The following is a 23,760-nucleotide window of genomic DNA, read 5'->3' as shown; positions in this document are numbered from 1 at the left end:
TTTCTACTTTGTGTCTGGTGTATTCACAAAACATTGAATTTCAAAGTTGGAAGGGTCTTTGGGGGGCTCATTGTGTTCATTATCACAGCTGGGTGCATTCTTTGGGTCCTGTTCTTCTCTATCCCCCTCTGCCCCTCTCTTTGACTCTACTTTCTGTTGCATATTTCTGGTGTCTGGGATCTAATAAGAGATCATGGCTTAATAGACGGTCAGGTACAAATGTATGCCAACAGTCAGAGGATCTATAACTTCATTTATGTTGCATGCTATAACTCTTTTTATTGATAATAAGTCTGCAAAGTAGATCGAACAGGTAATATGCTCATTTTATAGAAAAAGAAAGTAATATTCAGAGCAAAGTAGCATTTTATTTATTTTTTAAGTAGGCTCTATGCCCAATGACCTGCTGAGATCAAGACCTGAGCTGAGATCAAGAGTCAGATGCTTAACCAGCTGAGCCACCCACGTGTCCCCAAAGTAGTGTTTTAAAGGTGAGGTAGAGCAACGTGGCAGCGCTAGAACAAGAGCCTCTGGATCCTCATTAAGTTTTTATTCTATCCCACTGACTCATCAGAGTGACTGTCTAGTTCTTTTAGGAGCATGACATGTCATACAAGGAAAATTCTCATGAGAATGGGCCTTTGTACAAAAGCATCAAATGGTAAGGCAAAAAGTGAGAATCTATCTGTGTTGACTAGGAAAGTGCATGTGTGGACATGTCAGTATAATTCTGGGGAATGAAACAAATGTGATTCTGATCCTATGTACAGATGGAAACTAAAGATTTTGATTAAATGTAACTTTAGGGCTTGTTTACAAGTCATAAATTTGCTCTCTTTTTATGATTCATATTATATTTTAAATGATAAAAATATTTCCAACATAACATAATAGTATAACAGCCATGTATCTATCTTTCAGATTTGACAAATGCTAATATTTTCCCATATTTACTTCATATTCCCTCTTCCCTCATTTTCTTAAGAAATAAAAACAAGTTTGTTTTCTAAAACTAAGCAATTACTCTGAATAATGATAAAAGGAATAGGTAACAAGGATTATAATTGTGAATATTATAGCAGAATAAAAACTATTCATGATTTTTCAGTTTTGTTAAATAGATCATGGTGTATTAATTTTCTCAAAGAAGGGAGAGTAAAACTAAAACATCATAATCTGATCTTTTATTATATAATATTACCTTATATATCTTACATGTCTTTTAAATGACATTACTTTGTATATATTAGATCATTTGATATTTAAGAAATAAAAGTAATGACAATAATGTGCACATTTTAGAAGAACAATACACTTTCACAGGTATGTGTTAATTTCACAACTCTATGTGGTAGGCAGGGCAGGAGAGGGCACTGAGGTTCACAGTGGTAGTGAAACATTCGAGGTTACCCTTTGTTCACTCTACTACTCTTTTAAACTATAGTAATATTCACATAATGAAAGGTAATTTGTTATACACAGTATGCCTTCAGATAAAAGCTATTTATCATTTTTATCTAAATATATAAATCCTATTTATGGATGCTATATAGAAATGATAAAAACTGGACAATTTGTACGTTTAAAATTTGAACTATCTTCTCACCATTGCCACTGGAGGGGATGCTGGATTAAGCAGATTAACTTTCCTCGGTATATACCAGTAGTTTCCCTTTTCTCAAAGAGCAGCACATCTTAAAGGGATATTGTGATATCATTTAATTCTTCCTTAACAACTGTAATTTTAATTAGACTTGAATGGCGATTAATCATTTCTTTAAAGATAAATTGAATACCAGCATTAGTCTTGGTTTACTAGCACTTTCCATTTTCACTTGAATTATTAAGTATCTACCCATCGTTCTCTTAGAGTACCAATATTATATAAAAACATTCTAAAAGACAGCTGATTTAGTACAAAATGCTAAAAATTTAAGTACTAGGTGAGAAAATAGAACTGTTAATTGAAGCTCTCAGTGTCACAAAGTCTAGAATCCAGTTTTGTCTCCTGCTAACTGAGATAATTCTGAAAAGCAAACATCACTTTTTGGAGTCTCATTATTCTTATTTGTAAAATAAGAACATTTGGACCACATTCTTTCTCTCTCTAACATTCACTGATTTAAACCCAATTGAAGCTGAGTGGAACCCAATTTAAGCACAAAGGTATCATTCTTTTCTTCCTCTCTTTCTTTTTTTGTATTTCAGTAGAACACGGACAGCTTGCTGTTGGTGCCTTGCAATTCATGAGTTGTGATTTCCATGCCTTTTACCACTTATGATCCTTTTTTCTACTACAATTACGTTCACATCAGGGCCATGGTATCCTAGCAGCTTCCTGAGGGCTGAGAATAAATAGAACTCTCAGTAGGCAAAGGAAAATACCAGCAATCTAAGAAGCCAGCAGCTGGAGGGTAGAAGAATAAGCACAATTTAGGACAGCTTCTACTGAAATAAAACTGCTGGGAGAAATAATAATTTCAGCAAGAATAACAACAAACAATTAAAGCACTAATGGAAATAGATATAACATTAAAATGATGTTCTGGAATGAAAAACATGATTTTCAAGTTTAAAAATTTAGTAGATGAAGGTGCATATTGCCTAATGCAAACTCAATTAGTGACCTGAAAGACTAAGTGGTAGAAATATCTCAAAGGAATGGGGGTCCCTGGGTGGCTCAGTCAATTAAGCATCTGACTCTTGATTTCAGCTTAGGTCATGATCTCAGGGTCATGAGATCAAGCCTCCATTTGGGCTCTGTGCTCCTCAGGGAGTCTGCTGGAGATTCTCTCTCTCCCTCTCCTTTTGCCCCTCCCCCCCTCTAAAAAATATCTGAAAGGAATGTACAAAACTAAAAAATGATGGAAGTCAATGCAGGAAATAATAAGAAACTTGGAAGACAGAGCAAGAGGCTGACATATTATCAATAGGAATTCCATAAAGAAAAAAAGGAACCGATGGAGGGGGAAAACAGAGGAAAATTTCACTTATTTGAAAAGGGCTTGGAAGTTAAAAAAATTTACTGAGTTCAAGACAAGATTGCCCAAAAACAGAAATCTAAGAATGTCTTGGTAAATTTTGTAATTTCAAGGATAAAAAGAAAATCTTACAAGCTGTCAGACAGAAAGATTGGGCTTATTAACAAAGGAAAAAGAATATTGGCTTTGGACTTCTTACCTACAATACCCAAACTATAAAATAATAGATTACCATAAACATATTCAGAGAAAAAAGGCCTACAACCTCCAAATCCTATACCCAGTCAGATCCATTCACCTATCAGGACAGAAGAATCATATTTGTGAAAATGCAAAGATTCAGATAATAAATCAACCAGTAATGTTCTGGAAAAATGACTCTAAATGAAAAAAAAATGAATCAGATCAGAAATCTCAAGATAGGGGAAGATGAAGAGGAGAGGAAGCACTTTTCAAATACATTTACAAACACATAAATAAAACTATACAGCTAAATCTAAGTGAATAATGATCAAATAAACTGGGAAGTTATAATGTATGTACTAAATATGGATTTCCCAGAAGTTGTAGAGACATACTGCAAAAGAAAACTTAATTCTAGAATTCAAAGCATATTCCCAGCAATACCTAAAAGTTTAGGGGTGAGAGGAGATGGGGAAAGTAAAAGTTCACTGGTGTAGGGGCACACAGAGGAAATAGGAATGCCTTGGAGAAGGGATATAGTAAGCACCTTTTAAAAAATATAATAGTGGAAAAATGTATATTTGATTATGAATATCAGAAATTAGAAGGAAGCATGAAGAGAATGGTAAAGTATAGCACACCTTCCAAAATAGTAAGAGGGCAAAAGGGAACAAATAACACCTGGATCAAACCAACAATAGAAAAAAGGACAAGGAAGAAATAACAAAGTTGGATAAATTGTAAACATAAAGTAAGCTGGAAGAAAAAACATCAAGGGAATCATTTTTTTAAAATATTTTATTTATTTATTTGACAGAGAGAGAGATAGCGAGAGAGGGAACACAAGTGGGGGAGTGGGAGAGGGAGAAGCAGGCTTCCTGCTGATCAGGGAGCCCTATGCGGGGCTCGATCCCAGGACCCTGGGATCATGACCTGAGCCGAAGGCAGCCGTTTAACAACTGAGCCACCTAGGCATCCCAAGGGAATCATTTATGGCAAACTTCATGGTAAAGCAAAATAAATTTTATGCCAGGATCAGGGTTACAGTAACTCAAGGCTTGTGCAAAATCAAGCCTTTTTTTTTTAAAGCTCATATCCCATTTGAATGTTATTCACAACGGATATGCTAAAAGATGAAAGACTGAAAAAAACCTGATAGGGCAAAAAGACACCAGCCAGGTATAAATAAGTGAAAAAGCAGGAGTGACATATTAATGTCAAAGTGGAATTTAAGTTAAAAGAACTAAAAAGGATAAAGAGAGGCAACAAATTGTGAGAAAAGGCAAACTTATAAAATTGATACAATAATGTATGGTTGTCTCACAAGACAAGGTCTCATTTTTTCTAGGCTTCTTGATTGCCCTGCCAAATCCCTGCACATTGTAGGCACTCAACAAATCAACTGAATTAACCCTGGCCTCAACTCAATCTCTCTACAGTAGCTTTGGGAATGAAGAATGTACAGCTATTACAAGTATAATATAATATAATAATATTGTCTGCAGATAGAAGATACTACTTAGCATTTATATAATCATAAATAGCACTATATTTGAAAGGTTGTCATGTAGAAGAGGTAGTAAATTTATTTGGTGTTGCTCCAGAGGGCAGAATTAAGGGTAATGGATGGAAGAAATAGAGATAAAGACTTTGGCTCAGTGTAATGCAAAAACATCCTCAGCACAACAGCCATTCAACAATAGAATGAGCTGCCTCATAATGCAAGTTAAGATGTTTCTCACTAAAAGCATCGAACAAAAACCTGATGGCTAGCTGTTAGACATTTCTCTAATACCTCCATCGGGAAAAAGAGACTGGACTGGCTAACACTGGAAGTTCCTTTCAATTCTAAGATACTGTGATTCTATGGAAATAACTGAAATTAATATTTTCTTTTCACATATAGACTGAAGCGTAGAGGGAGAAACTGACTAGAGCACTGAAATATAGTACTCATCTTGCAGATCGTACTTTTCTTTCTCTCACTTTCTGAACATCAGGAGCATTTGACTATTTGACTTGAATTAAAAAAAAAGGCATTTTTTCCCCCAAAGTTATGATGTTCACTTTCAGCTTGGGAAATGGCTACCAATAATAATAACTGTACTCTCCCTGGAATTCTAACTTAATTCTAACTTAACTGTATATCAAAGAAGCTTAAACTTAACAGAAAGTAGATAAAAGGGAAAGGTAAAACAAATCTCAAAATAAATCTCAGAGAATGCATGTAGCTTTCTTAATACTTTATGTACTTCAATTTCTGTGAAAGAAGAATATGTCTAGAAGGTATGATATCTTTTGATAACATCTTTTCAGATTTCAGAAGGCTTTGAGAGCCCACTTTCAGTTCAGATTTTTGCTTTTTAAAATTTGTGTCTGCCTTAACTTACTATAATCCTGACTCTGACATAATTTTTTTTTTGCTTTATCATGAAGTCTACTATAAAATTCAAAATGAAGACAGAGTCTTTACCCAAGTTTAGATTTTATGGATTTCAGACAGAGCATTCAGAATGTAAATGCAGTTTTATTTTAAAATATTTAATATAAACATGCAGATGGACAACAGCTGTTAATTAGTTTCCTATTTCATCTGTTACACCAACTGTAGCTGTATCATTTTAAGATGAGTGAAGATGACAGTGGGAAAGTGAGAAAAATTCTAGGATTTGGAGATTAAGGAATAATGCCAGCTGATCATAGCAAGATAACAATAACACCACAACAAAACCCCCCAAAACCCCAGTTCTAGAAGTATACTAATCATATACTGATTTCCTCAGAGGTCCAGGGTAAATTCCTCAACTACAAGTATTTTCTGGGTATCAACTTCATGTATTGATTAAACTTCATACTACATGTACCCATCATTTAGTCCTTCTTCAGTCCCACTGGGTGTTTAGGCACTATAAAGTCATGTAAAGACAGAAGAAAACATGGTCCCTGCCTTTAAGTTTACAAGCTAATACAGAAAACATATGATAAAAATTTAGGAAAATGAATAAGCAATGAAATTAATATCACTGATTGAACTCAAATGCATTAATTAAAATGAAAATACATATAAGGTAAAATGGTATAAATGTTGAGTGGGACAGAATGATCAGAATTGGCATGGGATAATCAGGAAAGGCTTTCTGGAAGATATTACTTTCTAAGTAAGAAAACAATTTCTAAAAGTACAGTAATACCTGGAGGTCATTTTTAGAAGAATCTAACATCAACTATAACAGCAACTCTTAAGGCTTAAGAAAGGAAACTGTAGTAGCCACCAAAAAAGAGAGAGGGAAGAATCTCTTACTGTTAAACACATTTGGTAAGTAGAAAGAATATTTTTGGTTCGCCAATAGAAAATGAGATACCTCTCTTAATAAAAAAATCTATTTAGAAATCTATGAGAAAATAAATCTATTATGTTGACTCAAAAATTAAAACTTTACATTTTGAGCAGAAAAGGTGTTCATTTCAGAAGAGAAGAAAGGCAGTTTATAAAGATGACCAGAATTAAATTTGGATCTAAATTCTCCCTGATAGTTAGAAATTTCTACTCTTAGAACAGTAGGTAAACACTAAGATATTAGGATATGTTTGTTTCACAAATTGGAAGACATGAAGCACTGAGCTTTGCCTGAATAATCACTGTACTGTGAAGTCTACCTTGATAACCCCTTCTAAATACGCCAGTTTTATAAGAATCCAGTTTGCTATCTCAGTGCTTGTTCCCTTTCTGTTTCATGCTTTAAGGTGAAGAGGCAGCTTCACAAATTGGCAACAACAGGAGCAGGCAATTCAAATCCCAAACACCAGTCTGTGACAGAGCCAAGCAAGCCCAGCAGATATGAGTGGGGCAGGCTTCTGCGATGGCAATTTTCCAGAAGGGGTAACTCTTTTCTTAATTATGGGAATTTCTCAGCCCTTCAGGCTTGCAAAGTCTAAGTCAGCAGTTGGAAGCTACATTGCCACGCTGTTTTAAAGCTGATGTTTTAAAGCTGATGTAAAATCAGTTTTAAAGCTGATGTAAAAATATAAACAGCTCAATAGTTAAAATCAGTTTTAGACATGATATAAATTCAATTAATGCTAAACTTCAAGAAATTTTCCCCAAGTGGATTCTGTGTATTTGGATCATGATTACCGCTTATTATATTTAAGAGGTAAATGTATAACATCATCTACTTAAGCCTGAGGGAGCAGTTCCCCAACTTTTTAAATTAGAGGCTTCATAAATCCATTTGGAATGCTACTCCCTCTCCTCCCACTTTATATTTCTTTTTCTTCAGAAATATAAAATGAATTATCTCAGCCATAAAGCTTTACGTTGTACCCCTTTTGGGGATGTGTCTCAGTTACTAATGCAATTCTGTTGTCAGTGCCATACTTTCTGGTCTATTCCTATGGCTACAGTTTTTGGATTCACTGTGAAGGGACCCTGTAAGCTCTTCTGGACAGTTGCAGTTTCTAGGTTCCATGGAAAGAGAGGGTGGTATAGGAAAAGATGGCAGGGCTATCTAAATCTAGGAGATATACTCCTACTAAGTACTACGCATATAGGGTCACCAAGACACACCTTTATGTCCTAGCCTTTGTGGAGCTTATAGGCTGGTGGGAAAGAAAACAGCCCTAACTTAATATAAACAAATCTTTTTTCCACCCTGTATTTTTTTTTATTATGTTATGTTAATCACCATACATTATATCATTAGTTTTTGATGTAGTGTTCCATTGTTTGCGTATGATGTAGTGATTCATTGTTTGCGTATAACAACCAATGCTCCATGCAGAACGTGCCCTCTTTAATACCCATCACCAGGCAAACCCATCCTGCCACCCCCCTCCCTTCTAGAACCCTCAGTTTGTATTTCAGAGTCCATGGTCTCTCATGGTTTGTCTCCCCCTCCGATTTCCCCCCCTTCATTCTTCCCCTCCTGCTATCTTCTTCTTCTTCTTCTTTTTTTAAAAACATATAATGTATTATTTGCTTCAGAGGTACAGATCTGTGATTCAACAGTCTTGCACACTTCACAGTGCTCACCATAGCACATACCCTCCCCAATGTCTATCACACAGCCACCCCATCCCTCCCACCGCCCACCACTCCAGCAACCCTGTTTGTTTCCTGAGATTAAGAATTCCTCATATCAGTGAGATCATACGATACATGTCTTTCTCTGATTGACTTATTTCGCTCAGCATAATACCCTCCAGTTCCATCCACGTCATTGCAAATGGCAAAATTTCATTCTTTTTGATGGCTGCATAATATTCCATTGTATGTATGTATGTATATATATATATATATACCACATCTTCTTTACCCATTCATCTGTCGATGGACATCTTGGCTCTTTCCACAGTTTGGCTATTGTGGACATTGCTCTATAAACATCGGGGTGCAGGTACCCCTTTGGATCCCTACATTTGTATCTTTGGGGTAAATACCCAGTAGTGCAATTGCTGGATCATATGGTAGCTCTATTTCCAACTTTTTGAGGAACCTCCATACTGTTTTCCAGAGTGGCTGCACCAGCTTGCATTCCCACCAACACTGTAGGAGGGTTCCCCTTTCTCTGCATCCCCACCAACATCTGTCGTTTCCTGACTTGTTAATTTTAGCCATTCTGACTGGTGTGAGGTGATATCTCATTGAGGTTTTGATTTGGATTTCCCTGATGCCGAGTGATGTTGAGCACTTTTTCATGTGTCTATTGGCTGTTTGGATGTCTTCTTTGGAAAAATGTCTGTTCATGTCTTCTGCCCATTTCTTGATTGGATCTTTGCACTTTGGGTGTTGAGTTTAGAAGCTCTTTATAGATTTTGGATACTAGCCCTTTATCTGATATGTCATTTGCAAATATCTTCTCCCATTCTGTCAGTTATCTTTTGGTTTTGTTGACTGTTTCTTTTGCTGTGCAAAAGCTTTTTATCTTGATGAGGTCCCAATAGTTCATTTTTCCCCTTGCTTCCCTTGCCTTTGGCGATGTTTCTAGGAAGAAGTTGCTGTGGCTGAGGTCGAAGAGGCTGCTGCCTGTGTTCTCCTTTAGGATTTGGATGGACTCCTGTCTCACATTGAGGTCTTTCAACCATTTGGAGTCTATTTTTGTGTGTGGTGTAAGGAAATGGTCCAGTTTCATTCTTCTGCATGTGGCTGTCCAATTTTCCCAACACCATTTGTTGAAGAGATTGTCTTTTTTCCATTGGACATTCTTTCCTGCTTTGTCGAAGATGAGTTGACCATAGAGTTGAGGGTCCATTTCTGGGCTCTCTATTCTGTTCCATTGATCTATGTGTCTGTTTTTGTGCCAGTACATACTGTCTTGATGATGACAGCTTTGTAATAGAGCTTAAAGTCTGGAATTGTGACGCCGCCAGCTTCGCTTTTCTTTTTCAACATTCCTCTGGCTATTTGAGGTCTTTTCTGGTTCCATACAAATTTTAGGATTATTTGTTCCATTTCTTTGAAAAAAGTGGATGGTATTTTGATGGGGATTGCATTGAATGTGTAGATTGCTCTAGGTAGCATTGACATCTTCACAACATTTGTTTTTCCAATCCATGAGCATGGAACATTTTTCCCATTTCTTTGTGTCTTCCTCCATTTCTTTCATGAGTATTTTATAGTTTTCTGAGTACAGATCCTTTGTCTCTTTGGTTAGATTTATTCCTAGGTGTCTTACAGTTTTGGGTGGAATTGTAAATGGGATTGACTCCTTAATTTCTCTTTCTTCTGTCTTGTTGTTGGTGTATAGAAATGCAATTGATTTCTGTGCATTGATTTTATATCCTGCCACTTTACTGAATTCCTGTATGAGTTCTAGCAGTTTGGGGGTGGAGTCTTTTGGGTTTTCCACATAAAGTATCATATCATCTGCAAACAGTGAGAATTTGACTTCTTCTTCGCTGATTCGGATGCCTTTTATTTCTTTTTGTTGTCTGATTGCTGTGGCTAGGACTTCTAATACTATGTTGAATAGCAGTGGTGATAGTGGACATCCCTGCCGTGTTCCTGACCTTAGGGGGAAAGCTCTCAGTTTTCCCCATTGAGAATGATATTCGCTGTGGGTTTTTCATAGATGGCTTTTATGATATTGAGGTATGTACCCTCTATCCCTATACTCTGAAGAGTTTTGATCAAGAAAGGATGTTGTACTTTGTCAAATGCTTTTTCTGCATCTGTTGAGAGGATCATATGATTCTTGTTCCTTCTTTTGTTAATGTATTGTATCACATTGATTGATTTGCGGATGTTGAACCAAACTTGCAGCCCAGGGATAAATCCCACTTGGTCGTGGTGAATAATCCTTTTAATGTACTGTTGGATCCTATTGGCTAGTATTTTGGTGAGAATTTTTGCATCCGTGTTCATCAAGGATATTGGTCTGTAATTCTCGTTTTTGATGGGGTCTTTGTCTGGTTTGGGGATCAAGGTAATGGTGGCCTCATAAAACGAGTTTGGAAGTTTCCCTTCCATTTCTATTTTTTTGGAACAGTTTCAGAAGAATAGGTATTAATTCTTCTTGAAATGTTTGGTAGAATTCCCCTGGGAAGCCATCTGGCCCTGGGCTTTTGTTTGTTGGGAGATTTTTGATGACTGCTTCAATTTCCTTAGTGGTTATAGGTCTGTTCAGGTTTTCTATTTCTTCCTGGTTCAGTTTTGGTAGTTGATACATCTCTAGGAATGCATCCATCTCTTCCAGGTTATCTAATTTGCTGGCACAGAGTTGCTCATAATATGTTCTTATAATTGTTTGTATTTCTTTGGTGTTGGTTGTGATCTCTCCTCTTTCATTCATGATTTTGTTGATTTGGGTCCTTTCTCTTTTCTTTTTGATAAGTCTGGCCAGGGGTTTATCAATCTTGTTAATTCTTTCAAAGAACCAGCTCCTAGTTTTGTTGATCTGTTCTACTGTTCTTTTGGTTTCTATTTCATTGATTTCTGCTCTGATCTTTATGATTTCTCTTCTCCTGCTGGGTTTAGGCTTTATTTGCTGTTCTTTCTCCAGCTCCTTTAGGTGTAGGGTTAGGTTGTGTACTTGAGACCTTTCTTGTTTCTTGAGAAAGGCTTGTATTGCTATATACTTTCCTCTTAGGACTGTCTTTACTGTATCCCAAAGATTTTGAACAGTTGTGTTTTCATTTTCATTGGTTTCCATGAATTTTTAAAATTCTTCTTTAATTTCCTGGTTGAACCATTCATTCTCTAGTAGGATGCTCTTTAGTCTCCATGTGTTTGAGTTCTTTCCGACTTTCCTCTTGTGATTGAGTTCTAGTTTCAAAGCATTGTGGTCTGAAAGTATGCAGGGAATGATCCCAGTCTTTTGGTACCAGTTAAGACCTGATGTGTGACCTAGGATGTGATCTATTCTGCAGAATGTTCCATGGGCGCTAGAGAAGAATGTGTATTCCGTTGCTTTGGGGTGGAATGTTCTGAATATATCTGTGAAGTCCATTTGGTCCAGTGTGTCATTTAAAGTCTTTATTTCCTTTTTCATCTTTTGCTTAGACGATCTGTCCATTTCAGTGAGGGGGGTGTTAAAGTCCCCCACTATTATTGTATTGCTGTCGATGTGTTTCTTTGCTTTTGTTATTAATTGCCTTATATAATTGGCTGCTCCCATGTTAGGGGCATAGATATTTACAATTGTTAGATCTTCTTGTTGGATAGACCCTTTAAGTAGGATATAGTGTCCTTCTGCATCTCTTATTACAGTCTTTGGTTTAAAATCTAATTTGTCTGATATAAGGATTGCCACCCCAGCTTTCTTTTGGTGTCCATTAGCATGGTAAATGGTTTTCTACCCCTTCACTTTCAATCTGGGGGTGTCTTTGGGTCTAAAATGAGTCTCTTGCAGACAGCATATCAATGGGTCTTGTTTTTTAATCCAATCTCATAGCCTGTGTCTTTTGATTGGGGCATTTAGCCCATTTACATTCAGGGTAACTATTGAAAGATACGAATTTAGTGCCATTGTATTGCCTGTAAGGTGACTGTTACTGTATATTGTCTGTGTTCCTTTCTGGTCTATGTTACTTTTAGGCTCTCTCTTTTCTTAGAGGACCCCTTTCAATATTTCTTGTAGGGCTGGTTTCGTGTTTGCAAATTCCTTTAGTTTTTGTTTTCCTGGAACCTTTTTATCTCTCCCATTTTCAATGACAGCCTAGCTGGATATAGTATTCTTGGTTGCATATTTTTCTCATTTAGTGCTCTGAATATATCCTGCCAGTCCTTTCTGGCCTGCCAGGTCTCTGTGGATAGTTCTGTTGCCAATCTAATATTTCTACCATTGTAGGTTACATATCTCTTCTCCCAAGCTGCTTTCAGGATTTTCTCTTTGTCTCTGAGACTCGTAAATTTTACTATTAGATGTCGGGGTGTTGACCTATTTTTATTGATTTTGAGAGGGGTTCTCTGTGCTTCCTGGATTTTGATGCCTGTTTCCTTCCCCAAATTAGGGAAGTTCTCTGCTATAATTTGCTCCAATATACCTTGTGCCCCTCTCTCTCTTTCTTCTTCTTCTGGGATCCCAATTATTCTAATGTTGTTTTGCTTTATGGTATCGCTTATCTCTCGAATTCTGCCCTCGTGATCCAGTAGTTGTTTATCTCTCTTTTTCTCAGCTTCTTTATTTTCCATCATTTGGTCTTCTATATCACTGATTCTCTCTTCTGCCTCATTTATCCTAGCAGTTAGTGCCCCCATTTTTGACTGCACCTCATTAATAGCCTTTTTGATTTTGACTTGGTTAGATTTTAGTTCCTTTATTTCTCCAGAAAGGGTTTCTCTAATAACTTCCATGCTTTTTTCAAGCCCAGCTAGTATCTTTAAAATCATCATTCTGAACTCTAGTTCTGACATCGTACTAATGTCCATACTGTGTAGGTCCCTGGCAGTCGGTACTGCCTCTTGTTCTTTGTGTTGAGGTGATTGTTTCCATCTTGTCATTTTGTCCAGAGGAGAATAGATGAATGAGAGAAGAAAATGCTAACAGGGTATCAACGTCCCCAGAAAATATACTCTAAACAAATCAGAAAAGACCTGAAACCAGGGTAAAATAAAGGGAAAGAAAGAAAAAAGAAAAAGAAAAAAAAAAAGAAAAAGGTAAAGATAAAAACAAACAAAAACAGAACAAAACATAAAAACCAGAATATGATCAAATATGATCAGTGCCACATACTGGATTTTGGATGTATTTTGGTCTGTTAGATGAAAGTGCCTCCCAAAAATTTAAAGAAAGAAAAACTTATATATGTACAAAAATAAGGGTTAATAAGATGAAGGGATGGAATATGACTGTAAAGATGAAAATTATAAAAGATTTTATAAAAGGAATTGATAAGAAGTTGTTTGAAAAAAGAAAGATGAGGATTTAAAAAAAAAAGGGAGAGAATGTGATGAGGCAGGAGACTAGAACAAAGGCATACACTAGAGATTTAGGGTATATTTTGATCTGTTAGAAGAAACTATATCTCAAAAATTTAAAGAGAGAACAACTTATATATATATATATATATATATCACAAATAAGGGTAACTACTATGAAGGGATAGACTATGACTCTAAAAATGAAAAATAAAAATGTTTTTTAAAAAAGGGATTGATAAGATGTTGGTGGAAAAAGGGAAAAAGAAAAATTAAAAAAAAAAGACAGTTAAAAAAAATTAACTTTGAAAGACTAAAGAATCATGGTAAAAAAGCCATGAATTCTATGTGCAGTATTCCCCTAGTGCTGGAGTTCTGCCATTGTCATTGATCGGTAAACTTGGTCTTGGCTGGCTGTTCTTGCTGATCTGGGGGAGGAGCCTGTTGCTGTGGTTCCCAAATGTCTTTGCCAGAGGCAGAATTGCCCCGCCCTTGCCAGTCCCGGCTAAGTAATCTGCTCAGGTTTGCTCTCAGGAGCTTTTGTTCCTTGCAAGCTTTCTGTTCGGCTTTGGAGGATGACAGTGAAAATGGCGGCCTCCCAATCTCCGCCCCAGAGGAGCCGAGAACTTGGGGCCCGATTCCTCAGTGTGCCCCCAGAGAAAAGCAGTCAATCACTCCCGTCTCTCCGGTCTCCGGCCACACTCTGTGCTCACCCGGCCTGTGACTGAGCGTTTCTATCTCTGGCACACGACCCCGTGTGGAGTCTCCAAACCCAGCAGATCCCTGCCGTGCACTCCCGCGCTGCTCCTCCCGGGGGAGAAAGGGGAGTCTCCCTGGATCTGCCGCTTGTTGGGTCCCTACTGGAGGAGCAGTGGCCCGACTGTGCCGCGGATCATGGTTTATGGCAACCCTGAGCTGAGAGCCCGCGCCTCGGCTCCGTCTCTGCAGCCGGCTTCCCTGCTCTGATACCTGAGAGCTCTGCCACACTCAGGCACCCTCAGTCTTTCTGTGACCCTGAGGGTCCTGAGACCACACTGTCCTGCAAGGGTTCCACCCCCCCGCTTAGCCACTGGAGCGATGTCCCTCCGTGGAGCCAACTTCTTAAAGTTCCAATTTTGTGCTCCGCGGCTCTATCACTTGCCAGGAGCAGCCGATGGAGGCCCCTTTCCCCCGCCATCTATCCTCCCGACTATTGCCTTGGATTCACTTCTCCTCACGTCCAACCTTCCAGAAAGTGGTCGCTTTTCTGTTCAGAGAGTTGTTGCTATTCTTTTCTTTGATTTCCTGTTGAGTTCCTAGGTGTTCAGAATGGTTTGATCCCTATCCAGCTGAATTCCTGGGACCAGACGAAATCCAGGTCTCCTACTCCTCCACCATCTTGCTCCGCACCCCCCTACCCTGTTTAAGCCACAAAAGTAGCAGTTTCTCTAAGAAATTTTATCAGGAAAGTGAGGGAAAGAAAAAAAAAAAAAAAGGAAAAACAGAGAAGAAAGTATGTGCCCAAATGATGACTATCTCAACCAAGTCTGGCCACAATTATCTTGGCTGGAACATATAATACACTCTACTCATTTACCTATCCAAACCTCTTCATTTGTTTTAGACTCTTCTCCATAGTAGGGAAACAGTAGTAGCTCTTGCTGCCTAGGAAGACAAAAGGAGGCTAATAGGTTATTTAACCAGCCATGGGGAAAAGAATACTAGGACATCTATTGTCCCATATTCAAGGTCGAAATAGGATGGAGCTTAGAAAGAGTTTATCCCTATAAACTCACACCAATCTGTGCCAATTAGAAATCTCTAGACTTGACTAGTTTTGTATTCAGGTTATACTCAGTGTTTCTTTTCTTTTTCTCTTACTTCCTGGCATTTGCTGACTAGCTACCATGCACCGACACTGTTCTAATTGCTGAGGAAACAGCCATAAACAACTTGTTTTACATGCCTACCAGCAGTTGAGGACAGCAGTTGTTTTATTTTCATTTTACCTCTGCTATCAACATAGCTTTGCATATGTCAGGCAATCAACAAATGGTCATAAAATGGATAAAATAAAAATTTAAAGACACTCTCAAATAATTGTGGGTATATGCCAAGATTTAGTTACACAGCTGTTCATCATTTACTTACAATTGAGAAAGGTTAGGAACAACCTAATGTCTGACGACAAGGGATTGTATAAATAAATAATATTAAACTTTATACTGAGAATGACATATAGGCATTTAAATGATATCACAGAGGACGATGTGATAATAGAGATGGATGTTTATGATACACTGAGTGAAAATGAAAAGTTAAAATAAGACTATGATTTCTTTGTTTTTTTATACTTACACACATAAACTGTACACACACAGAATTGAAGAATGGAAGAAGAGTAATACTGGGTAATGGGATTATGTAATGTATGTATTAATTTCTTTTCTTTGCTTCTTTTTTGTGAAACAGTATTCTCTAAATTTTCTTCAGTGAACATTTGCTCTAAGATTAAAAAGTTACATAAAAATGTACACCAGAACATCTAGAACAATGGCCCAAGAAGTGCATAATAGAACTGGACCAGGAATAGAAGATGATCATGTTATCCCCAATCTAAAATCTTTCAATGTCTTACTACTAATTATAACTCTGTAAACAGTATTAAAAGATTCCATGCAGTCAGTACAAAGCTGACAACTTAGGGTAAGTCTTTTCTGCACAGCTGATTTATAACTCACAGGTTATGTTCCCAGAGTCTTTATATAAAATTGGTTGTTTGGAACTTAGAATACATTTCTAAATAAACATCTATAAGTACTATAGATGTTGGGTATCATTCTAGGGTAAACAAACAAACCTTAATTTAGCTCATAATGTTACTAGTATATTGCTGAATCACTCTTTAGTACTAGCCTGAATTATGGAAGCAAGATGGAAGACTGAAGAAAGAATGCTGAAATGTAAAGCATTTGCTTATGACATCTTCTCACCTACCTTTCTTTAGTCTTTTCCTGCTGCCAAGTGTACTTCTTGCTAGACCTTCAGTATCTTGCTATGCTAAGGTTCTGATGTGGTCTTGCTTAGTTAGTTTGCCCTCTGCCAAAGAACTCCAAGTTCTTCTTCTCCTTTTTTTTTAGATTTTTATTTATTTACTTGCGAGAGAGAGTGCACAGAGGGAGAGGGAGAAGCAGACTCTCCACTGAGCAGGGAGCCCAGTGTGGACTCTATCCCAGGATCCCCAGATCATGACCAGAGCTGAAGGCAGACGCTTAACTGACTGAGCCACCCAGGTGCCCCTAAAGAACTCCAAGTTCTAAGTGATTTGCTTCTGTTCATTCAGTGCAGAGGATTTACACAGATGTTGGATGTCTAGTTTAAACTCATTCACATTAATATGCAAACAACTCTTTGTCAGGTAGAATGCTCTTTTACACAATTGAATCTTTAAATATTAGATTATCAGAAAATACAGCAAAGTGAATAGAACACATTTAGCCAGTGTATGGGTTATCTGGGCTTAATAAAACACGTCTCCTAAATAGGCTGTATCTTCAGGGTTGGGGAACAAGGAGATTAATGATACCACTAAACTGTTCTTGTTCTTTCTGCCTTCCCCCCTTTCACTTCTCAAATGCTTTTTCTCCCTTCCCTTCTCTTAAAGTAGTGACAAAGGAGCTTTATATGGTGAGTAGGAAAAAGGTAAGAATAGGGGTGGCCATTTGTGAATCTAAGCTGAGTAATATAGGCCTGACTACCAAATTGTCATACATTCACATTGTGTGCATGCTCTCTTCCCCTCTTTTCCTCTCTCCTTCATCCCCCCACCCCCATAGAAGATACTATGAACTTGGTGTAACAAATTACCCAAAAGTAATATATGCTGCAAAAGCAGCCCAGCAGCTGTGGGAAGAAAGGTAAAGGAAGAGATTATAAAAGAAAGACCATAATACATCCTCCTGACATTTTTCCCATTTCTTTTTTTTTTTTAAAGATTTTATTTATTTATTTGAGAGAGAGAGAATGAGACAGAGCGAGTACATGAGAGGGGGGAGGGTCAGAGGGAGAAGCAGACTCCCTGCCGAGCAGGGAGCCCGATGCGGGACTTGATCCAGGGACTCCAGGATCATGACCTGAGCCGAAGGCAGTCGCTTAACCAACTGAGCCACCCAGGCGCCCGACATTTTTCCCATTTCTATATCACCTGAAGATTTGGATTCTGCAACTCAAGTCCTTATAATTCACTTGTCAATATGTAATTCACAGTTTAAACTAAATTTTCCTCTCTGACTTTTGAAATGTTCATAGCTACTGTTAACTAAGGGGTTTTATTCATTACAAATGGAGCTAGCCTATTTAGTTTATTAACCTTAATATTAATGAAATGAGGATGCTAACTCCAGTTAAAAAAGTAGGATGGTAGAGCAAAAGGAGAAAGGACCCTGAAGTTAAGACGGGCCTGGATTGAACTCCTTACTCTGCCTTTTACTAGCTGCATGACCCTGAATAGGTTGATTTTTTTAAGCTTCAGTATTATTATCTCCAAAATGGGGATTAAAGATACTTATCTGGCTCTGTTGTTTCAAGAGGCTTAAATAAGATACATACATGAAAGAATGTAGTATAGTGTTATACACACACACACACACACACATATAATGGGTACTCAGTAAAGACTGACATGTTTGCAGTAAGGAGACTGGAGATTGGAGACTGGGAGGAAAGAGGGAAGTGGATCAGAATTGAAAACTTTTTTGTAGTTCTTACTAATAACTGTCTTATTTATCTCTGTAGTACCAAAGACTGGTACAATGCCTGATAGAGCATAACCATTTGTAAAAGTTTGTTGAATTATTACAGTCTGCTTATCCATATATAATAAAACCCCAATTCTGCCATAGGTATAGAATATGCACCTTAGAAAGGTAGCAGAATAGAGGGTGAGTTAGAGGGGAACAAGACTTAAGGCATGGAGACCAATTAAGATGCTAGTCTTGTATGTCTAGACAAAAAATAAATGGAGTCCTGAACTAAGCCAGGATGGTAGGAATGAAGAGATGGGAATGTAGAGAAGAAATACCAAGGAGGGAAAGTCTGTAGGACTTAAATATAGAGTGAGTGGAAGAGAGGAGCTGTGATGACTCTTGTTCAGGTTTCTTCTGGCTTGGGTGACTGGCTGGTGGCTGAGACAGAAGAATGAACGGAAATGGAACAGGGTGGCAGTGGGGAGGGGCAGTGAGAGAGGTGGGGGGATGGTTAGTTTTGGACAGGTTGAATTTGCAGTGCCTACTGAACTTAAAAGAAAATGCACCTAGTAAGCAGGTGGATCTAGGCATGGAGCTCAAGATAGAGATAAGATCTAGGAGTCATTAGCATAAGAAATTAGAAGGACAGAAAGCCAAGAGTGAGCCATGGGGACCCCTAAATTTAGGGAATGAGCACAGGAAGAGGAGCTACAAAAACCAAGAAAGGATAGACTACAAATGGAGCCTGAAGAAATGGAAGTGGTGTATTGCTGGAGCGGGATGTAAAATTGTGCTAGAGAGACCTACTGGCTGGGTTTTGTAGGTATTTTGTTTGTGTTTGTAGTCACATATCATTTTGATAAGGCTTTGTAATCCAGATGAAGAGAAATCAACACTGACGCTCTTCTGTTCTATGTAATAGCCTTTACAATGTCTTTTGATTTAGTCTCTTTTTTAAAAAAATTCTACTTCCAAATGTGAGTTTAAGCTCTGAAACTTTCCAAAACATTTTTATTACTAGTCTATAGTTTCTAGTACATTTCTAGTACATGTAATTTCAAAGGTAAGATCTATGTTTCAGCTTTGTATCTTCAATAGCCTTTGTCTTAAAATCCATAGTAGATGGCATGATTAAATTGACAAAATCCTTGTTATTTCCCATGATCCATGGACCAGCAGCTTGGTATCCTTGGGAGTTTGTTAGAAATGCAATATCTTGGCCCACCCCACATTTGCTAAATCAGAATCAGCATTTTAAATAAGATCTTCAGATGATTCTCATAGGTACACAACACATACTTCCTGACTGAATAATTAATGAACAAATTGTATTGTTCTTATTTCTAGCCTATCTCCAACTTTAGCCCATGTTTTACCTTGTTCAAATTATTCTAAAATAATGGTTATTATGTCAATTCTGTTTTTTTAAAAAGTTTAAAATTTAAGTGAGTTGGGTAGTTCTGCTTGGATTGCAAAGCCTTATTAAATTTCTACCAAATTGACCTCCATTATCCTTCTACCTGAACCTCCTGTTCTGATCAATCTGGCCTGACCTGTAGCTGTTTATTTCTACTTCTCTACTTTCTTTTCTGTTTCTCTATTTTTTGTTCATTCCATGTTTCCTACTTGATTAACACACTCTTTTTCTAAATATACAAATTCTATTCATCCTTCATGTTTTAACTAACATTGCACCTTTATAAAACTCTGACCATTCTAGCGCATAGTGATGATTCTTTTCTGACATATTTATAGTTATTATCTTGTCTTCGTAATGATAGCAAAGAATTGTAGATTGTTAATTTCAAAACTTAGCTTCCATTTTCACCTCTGCCACTAACTTGTATAATGCTGAGCAAGTTCATTTAACATCTCTGGGTTTCAAAATTTGTCTTAAAAACAAAACAAAACAAAAAAACAACTAGGAACCCCAAGAGTATTGTGTTCCACGTGCTGTGAGAAACTATGTCTTACTGAATATATTTTAATATGCACAAAATATTTATAAGTGAACGCTTTAAAATATAGTTGTTAACTCTCAGGTATTTGAAGCATCCTTCCCGTAATCTTCACTGTACTCTCTTTTTAAATAAAATGTAGAATAAGCAAAGGCAAAATTTAGCTCAATTTAATCCAAATAAGTTACAGATTAAGACTCTGTAACTTATTTGGATGTTAACATTTATCATTAAAATTATGGTTGGTGATAAAAATAAGAGCTGAGAAGTAGAATCACAGAATTTAAAAACCAGACACTAATCTTTCTTTAAATACAAGAATAGAGCTCTTACTCCCTATTCTTATCGGTCATAGCTGAGCAGGGGTTCTGGGCTTACTGACATTCTTGAGCTATTTCTCTCCCTGCTTTACACAAAGTGTAGTTTCTCCCATGACCGTTGTGTTTCCCTGGAGAGCTTCACAGAGAGGCTTCTGTATAACATTTGCTTTCATTAGCAAAAGGCTACATAGGAAGGAGAAGAATGAAGTGGGAGGTAACCTTCACAGAGTATCAACAGGCTGCAGATTAAATGTACCTTGTTTCCTTTGCTAAACTCCAACATAGATTTCCATTAGAACAGTTATAAATTCTTTCCACCCGCATTCCATCTCCGCATTCCAACCATTTACTCTGGGCCTCTTCAAAATAGCACTCTCACTGAGAAAGTCTAGATTTGCATTGTTGTATTTTTAAAAAATTGTTTTCAGTTTTATGGAAGATATTTCCATCTGAGAAAAGAATATACACTAGAGATTTGCATATTCTCAGAATTGCCTATATCTTGCTTATCATTTTATTGTTCTTTATATGCTGCTTTCAAGGTATATTTTGGAGTTATATGTAATATCAATATTAATTATTAGTAAATGTCTACCGCAAATCAACAGACAATTAAATATTAGCATATCAACACAGGCTTTCACTGGTGTACTGGCAGCATAGATAGTATATCAAGCAAGCATTTTTTTTATACAAAAGTACAAAAATAGGAGGAGTAGACAGAATTATAGTACAGAACAGCTTAAGGTAAAATGAAAAACAAACAAGCTTCTTTTACCTTATAATATTCCTTAGAGCTCATTAATGCACTTGAAGACAGGACCAGAGCCAGTTGTGGGTGGGAAACAAATCCTAAACGATCTGGTAAGTTGTTCTCTAGAGTTTCAGGATCTGCTCTGTGCTTTTGGAACTCTTGGGTTCCTCTAACCTCCTTTGGGAAGTTAATTTTTGTCCTCTTTAAAGGTGTATCTACGGATAACTTTTAGTTTTATATGAAAGGACAGGTTATTGGTGGTCAGGCCCAAATTCAAATAAATGCACCCCCCCTTTTTTTCCAGTGGGTTCTTTCTACTTCCTTCCAAGGGCTAGGGAGCCTGGGTCAGGGTGATACTAAGCAGCCTGTGACATTGTCTTCACCAGCATGGGTTCTAAGTTGGCTGGCTACTTAGCTATGGGTGTCTCTAGAGCTAAACATCCAGGTAAATACAAATGTTAAGATTTTAAAAACAATGACATTTGAAAGTATACCTAACAGCTTCTATTCCAATATCATCAGAAAAAGAAAAAAACAAGGAGGAAAGGACTTTAAAAAGTGAAAGGACATAAAAGCTACTCCCTTTCATGTTATTGGTAGGATGCTGGGTCCAAGGTTTGGATTATGCTGTGTCCAGGTTGGGCTTAAGCTGGGATAGAGGTGTCAGAGCATATCTTGTGAAATGGTAAGGCAGAGCCTCTTCAAAAGCGCATTTGCTGGGAAATTCCTACCTTGTGCTGGGGAAGAAGGATCCAGACATAATGAGCTTTATTCAGTTACAAGGTGGTGATAAAGGAAAGGGGCAATTATAGGGGACAGATACATCATGCTATCTGTCACTCAGATTTGTCTCCCAGCTCTGTCTCCACCAGGTTGATGTTTGAGTATTATTAAAAGCAGGTATGCCTCTTGTGAACTGGAAATCCTGGTGAGAGAGGGCTGAGTAGCAATGTCACTTGGTAGTGGGATGCTCAGGAAGAGCAGACTTGCTCTTGATCACATGTGAAAATCTGTTGGAAGTTCATATAAATCCTTGGGGAATTTAGCAGAGGGCTCAGTTAATTTAGAATATAGGGTAATATGCTCTTAGAGATGGGCAATTCTAGTCAATGTGCCTCCATATGTACTTACAAGTGGGTGAAGGCTACAGAAACTTGGGTTACATAAGATACAAAAAAATCAATATAAAAGTCCTAGAAAACAATTGTACTTAAACTGCAAAGGAGCAGTTAGTGAGAATTTTAACATTCTTTATCTTCTTACTCATGTCTTTCCTGCCTTTCTTGAAACAAGTGAGTGTGAATAGGAATAATACCATCACCATTAATTCCATTAGAATAAAGCCAATGATATAAAAAAAAAAATCCTTGGAAACTTTACATAACTATAGGAGAACAAAAATATTTCTCCTGTTGTAATAGACACTCCAGGACAATGTCTATCGCAAAAAGGCACAGACATGTTCATAATTCTTTTGCTTCTGAAGAATGAGATTAATGAAAATTATGGTATTAAATTTCTCTTTAACAACAATCCCACCTAGTTAGCACTCCCAAAATTCAAATGTGTACAATAACAACTTCCAAATAAAATTCAATACTTACTTGTCTCCTACAATTCCCAAGTTGATTGTGGGATAACCATGTTCCTGAATTGTTGCTAAGAGGGTTGAACGATTGCTGTCTCGAATCTTTCCTGGTAAGAGGTCATCTTCGGGATTTAGCAGCTACAAAGCCAAAAAAAACACCACAAATTATTCTTTTTGGTGTTGCCTATGGTTGATGGAAAAGAAATAGATCTAGTAAGCAGAGTTTACCTTATCTAACATCTACTACAGTATCTGGCACATAGAAGATACATGCCCAAAGGATCTCTGAATAAATATTGAGAGTATAGGAGATTGAAAAAAACATTCTTCCAGAATTAAAAAGCATGCAGAAATTTAAATGGTGACTAAACAGCAGGCCAAATATCACACCTGCTTTGGCTACAGTTTGACAATAGTGCTCTGTAGAGATTGGCCTTCCCAGTGGTTGCTCACCAGGATAAACTAAATAAAACAACCTCCTTTATCCCTCCCAGTATTATTTTCCAGTTTGTCTTTCACTGAGAACATCTGAGGTAGAGACTGTGTGACATGATATTCTCAGGTATGAAGAGAATGATTGTTAATATCTTCTTTCAAGCTTTTTGATCTCTTTTCTGAAGTGAGATCAACAGTACCAAAGAAGTTGAACTTATTTGAAGGAGAGGGAGACAGGTGTCTTGTATCTTTATTAGCAAACTTAAACAAATAATACTTAACTAGACATATGCACAATTATTCCATGACTCTGAATTGAGTCACTCTTTAGAGATTTAATATCTACCATTATATGTCTATGAAAAAAATAATTAGAAGCTTATTCTGTGTTAGGATGTTCCAGTGAGGCAGGGTGGTATAGTAGGAAGAGCTTGGGATTCAGACAAGATTCAAATTCAAG

General features: G+C 37.2%; 1 protein-coding gene across 14 annotated transcripts in view; it reads right to left on the bottom strand.

The window, feature by feature from the left end:
- The window catches only part of GPHN (gephyrin), a 624,049-nt gene that overhangs the window by 41,361 nt on the left and 558,928 nt on the right, over positions 1-23,760 (bottom strand). For all 14 annotated transcript variants that reach the window (XM_064571194.1, XM_064571187.1, XM_064571189.1 and 11 more), the window contains one exon: positions 22,882-23,003. In XM_064571194.1, the coding sequence (XP_064427264.1) occupies positions 22,882-23,003 (122 nt within the window). The remainder of the gene's footprint in view (positions 1-22,881; positions 23,004-23,760) is intronic.

Source organism: Mirounga angustirostris, unplaced genomic scaffold (genome assembly GCF_029215605.1).
Source record: "Mirounga angustirostris isolate CCGP_5_RB_7025 unplaced genomic scaffold, mMirAng1.0.hap1 SCAF_9, whole genome shotgun sequence".
Taxonomy (NCBI): domain Eukaryota; kingdom Metazoa; phylum Chordata; class Mammalia; order Carnivora; family Phocidae; genus Mirounga; species Mirounga angustirostris.
This window is presented reverse-complemented; position numbering and strand designations above follow the sequence as displayed.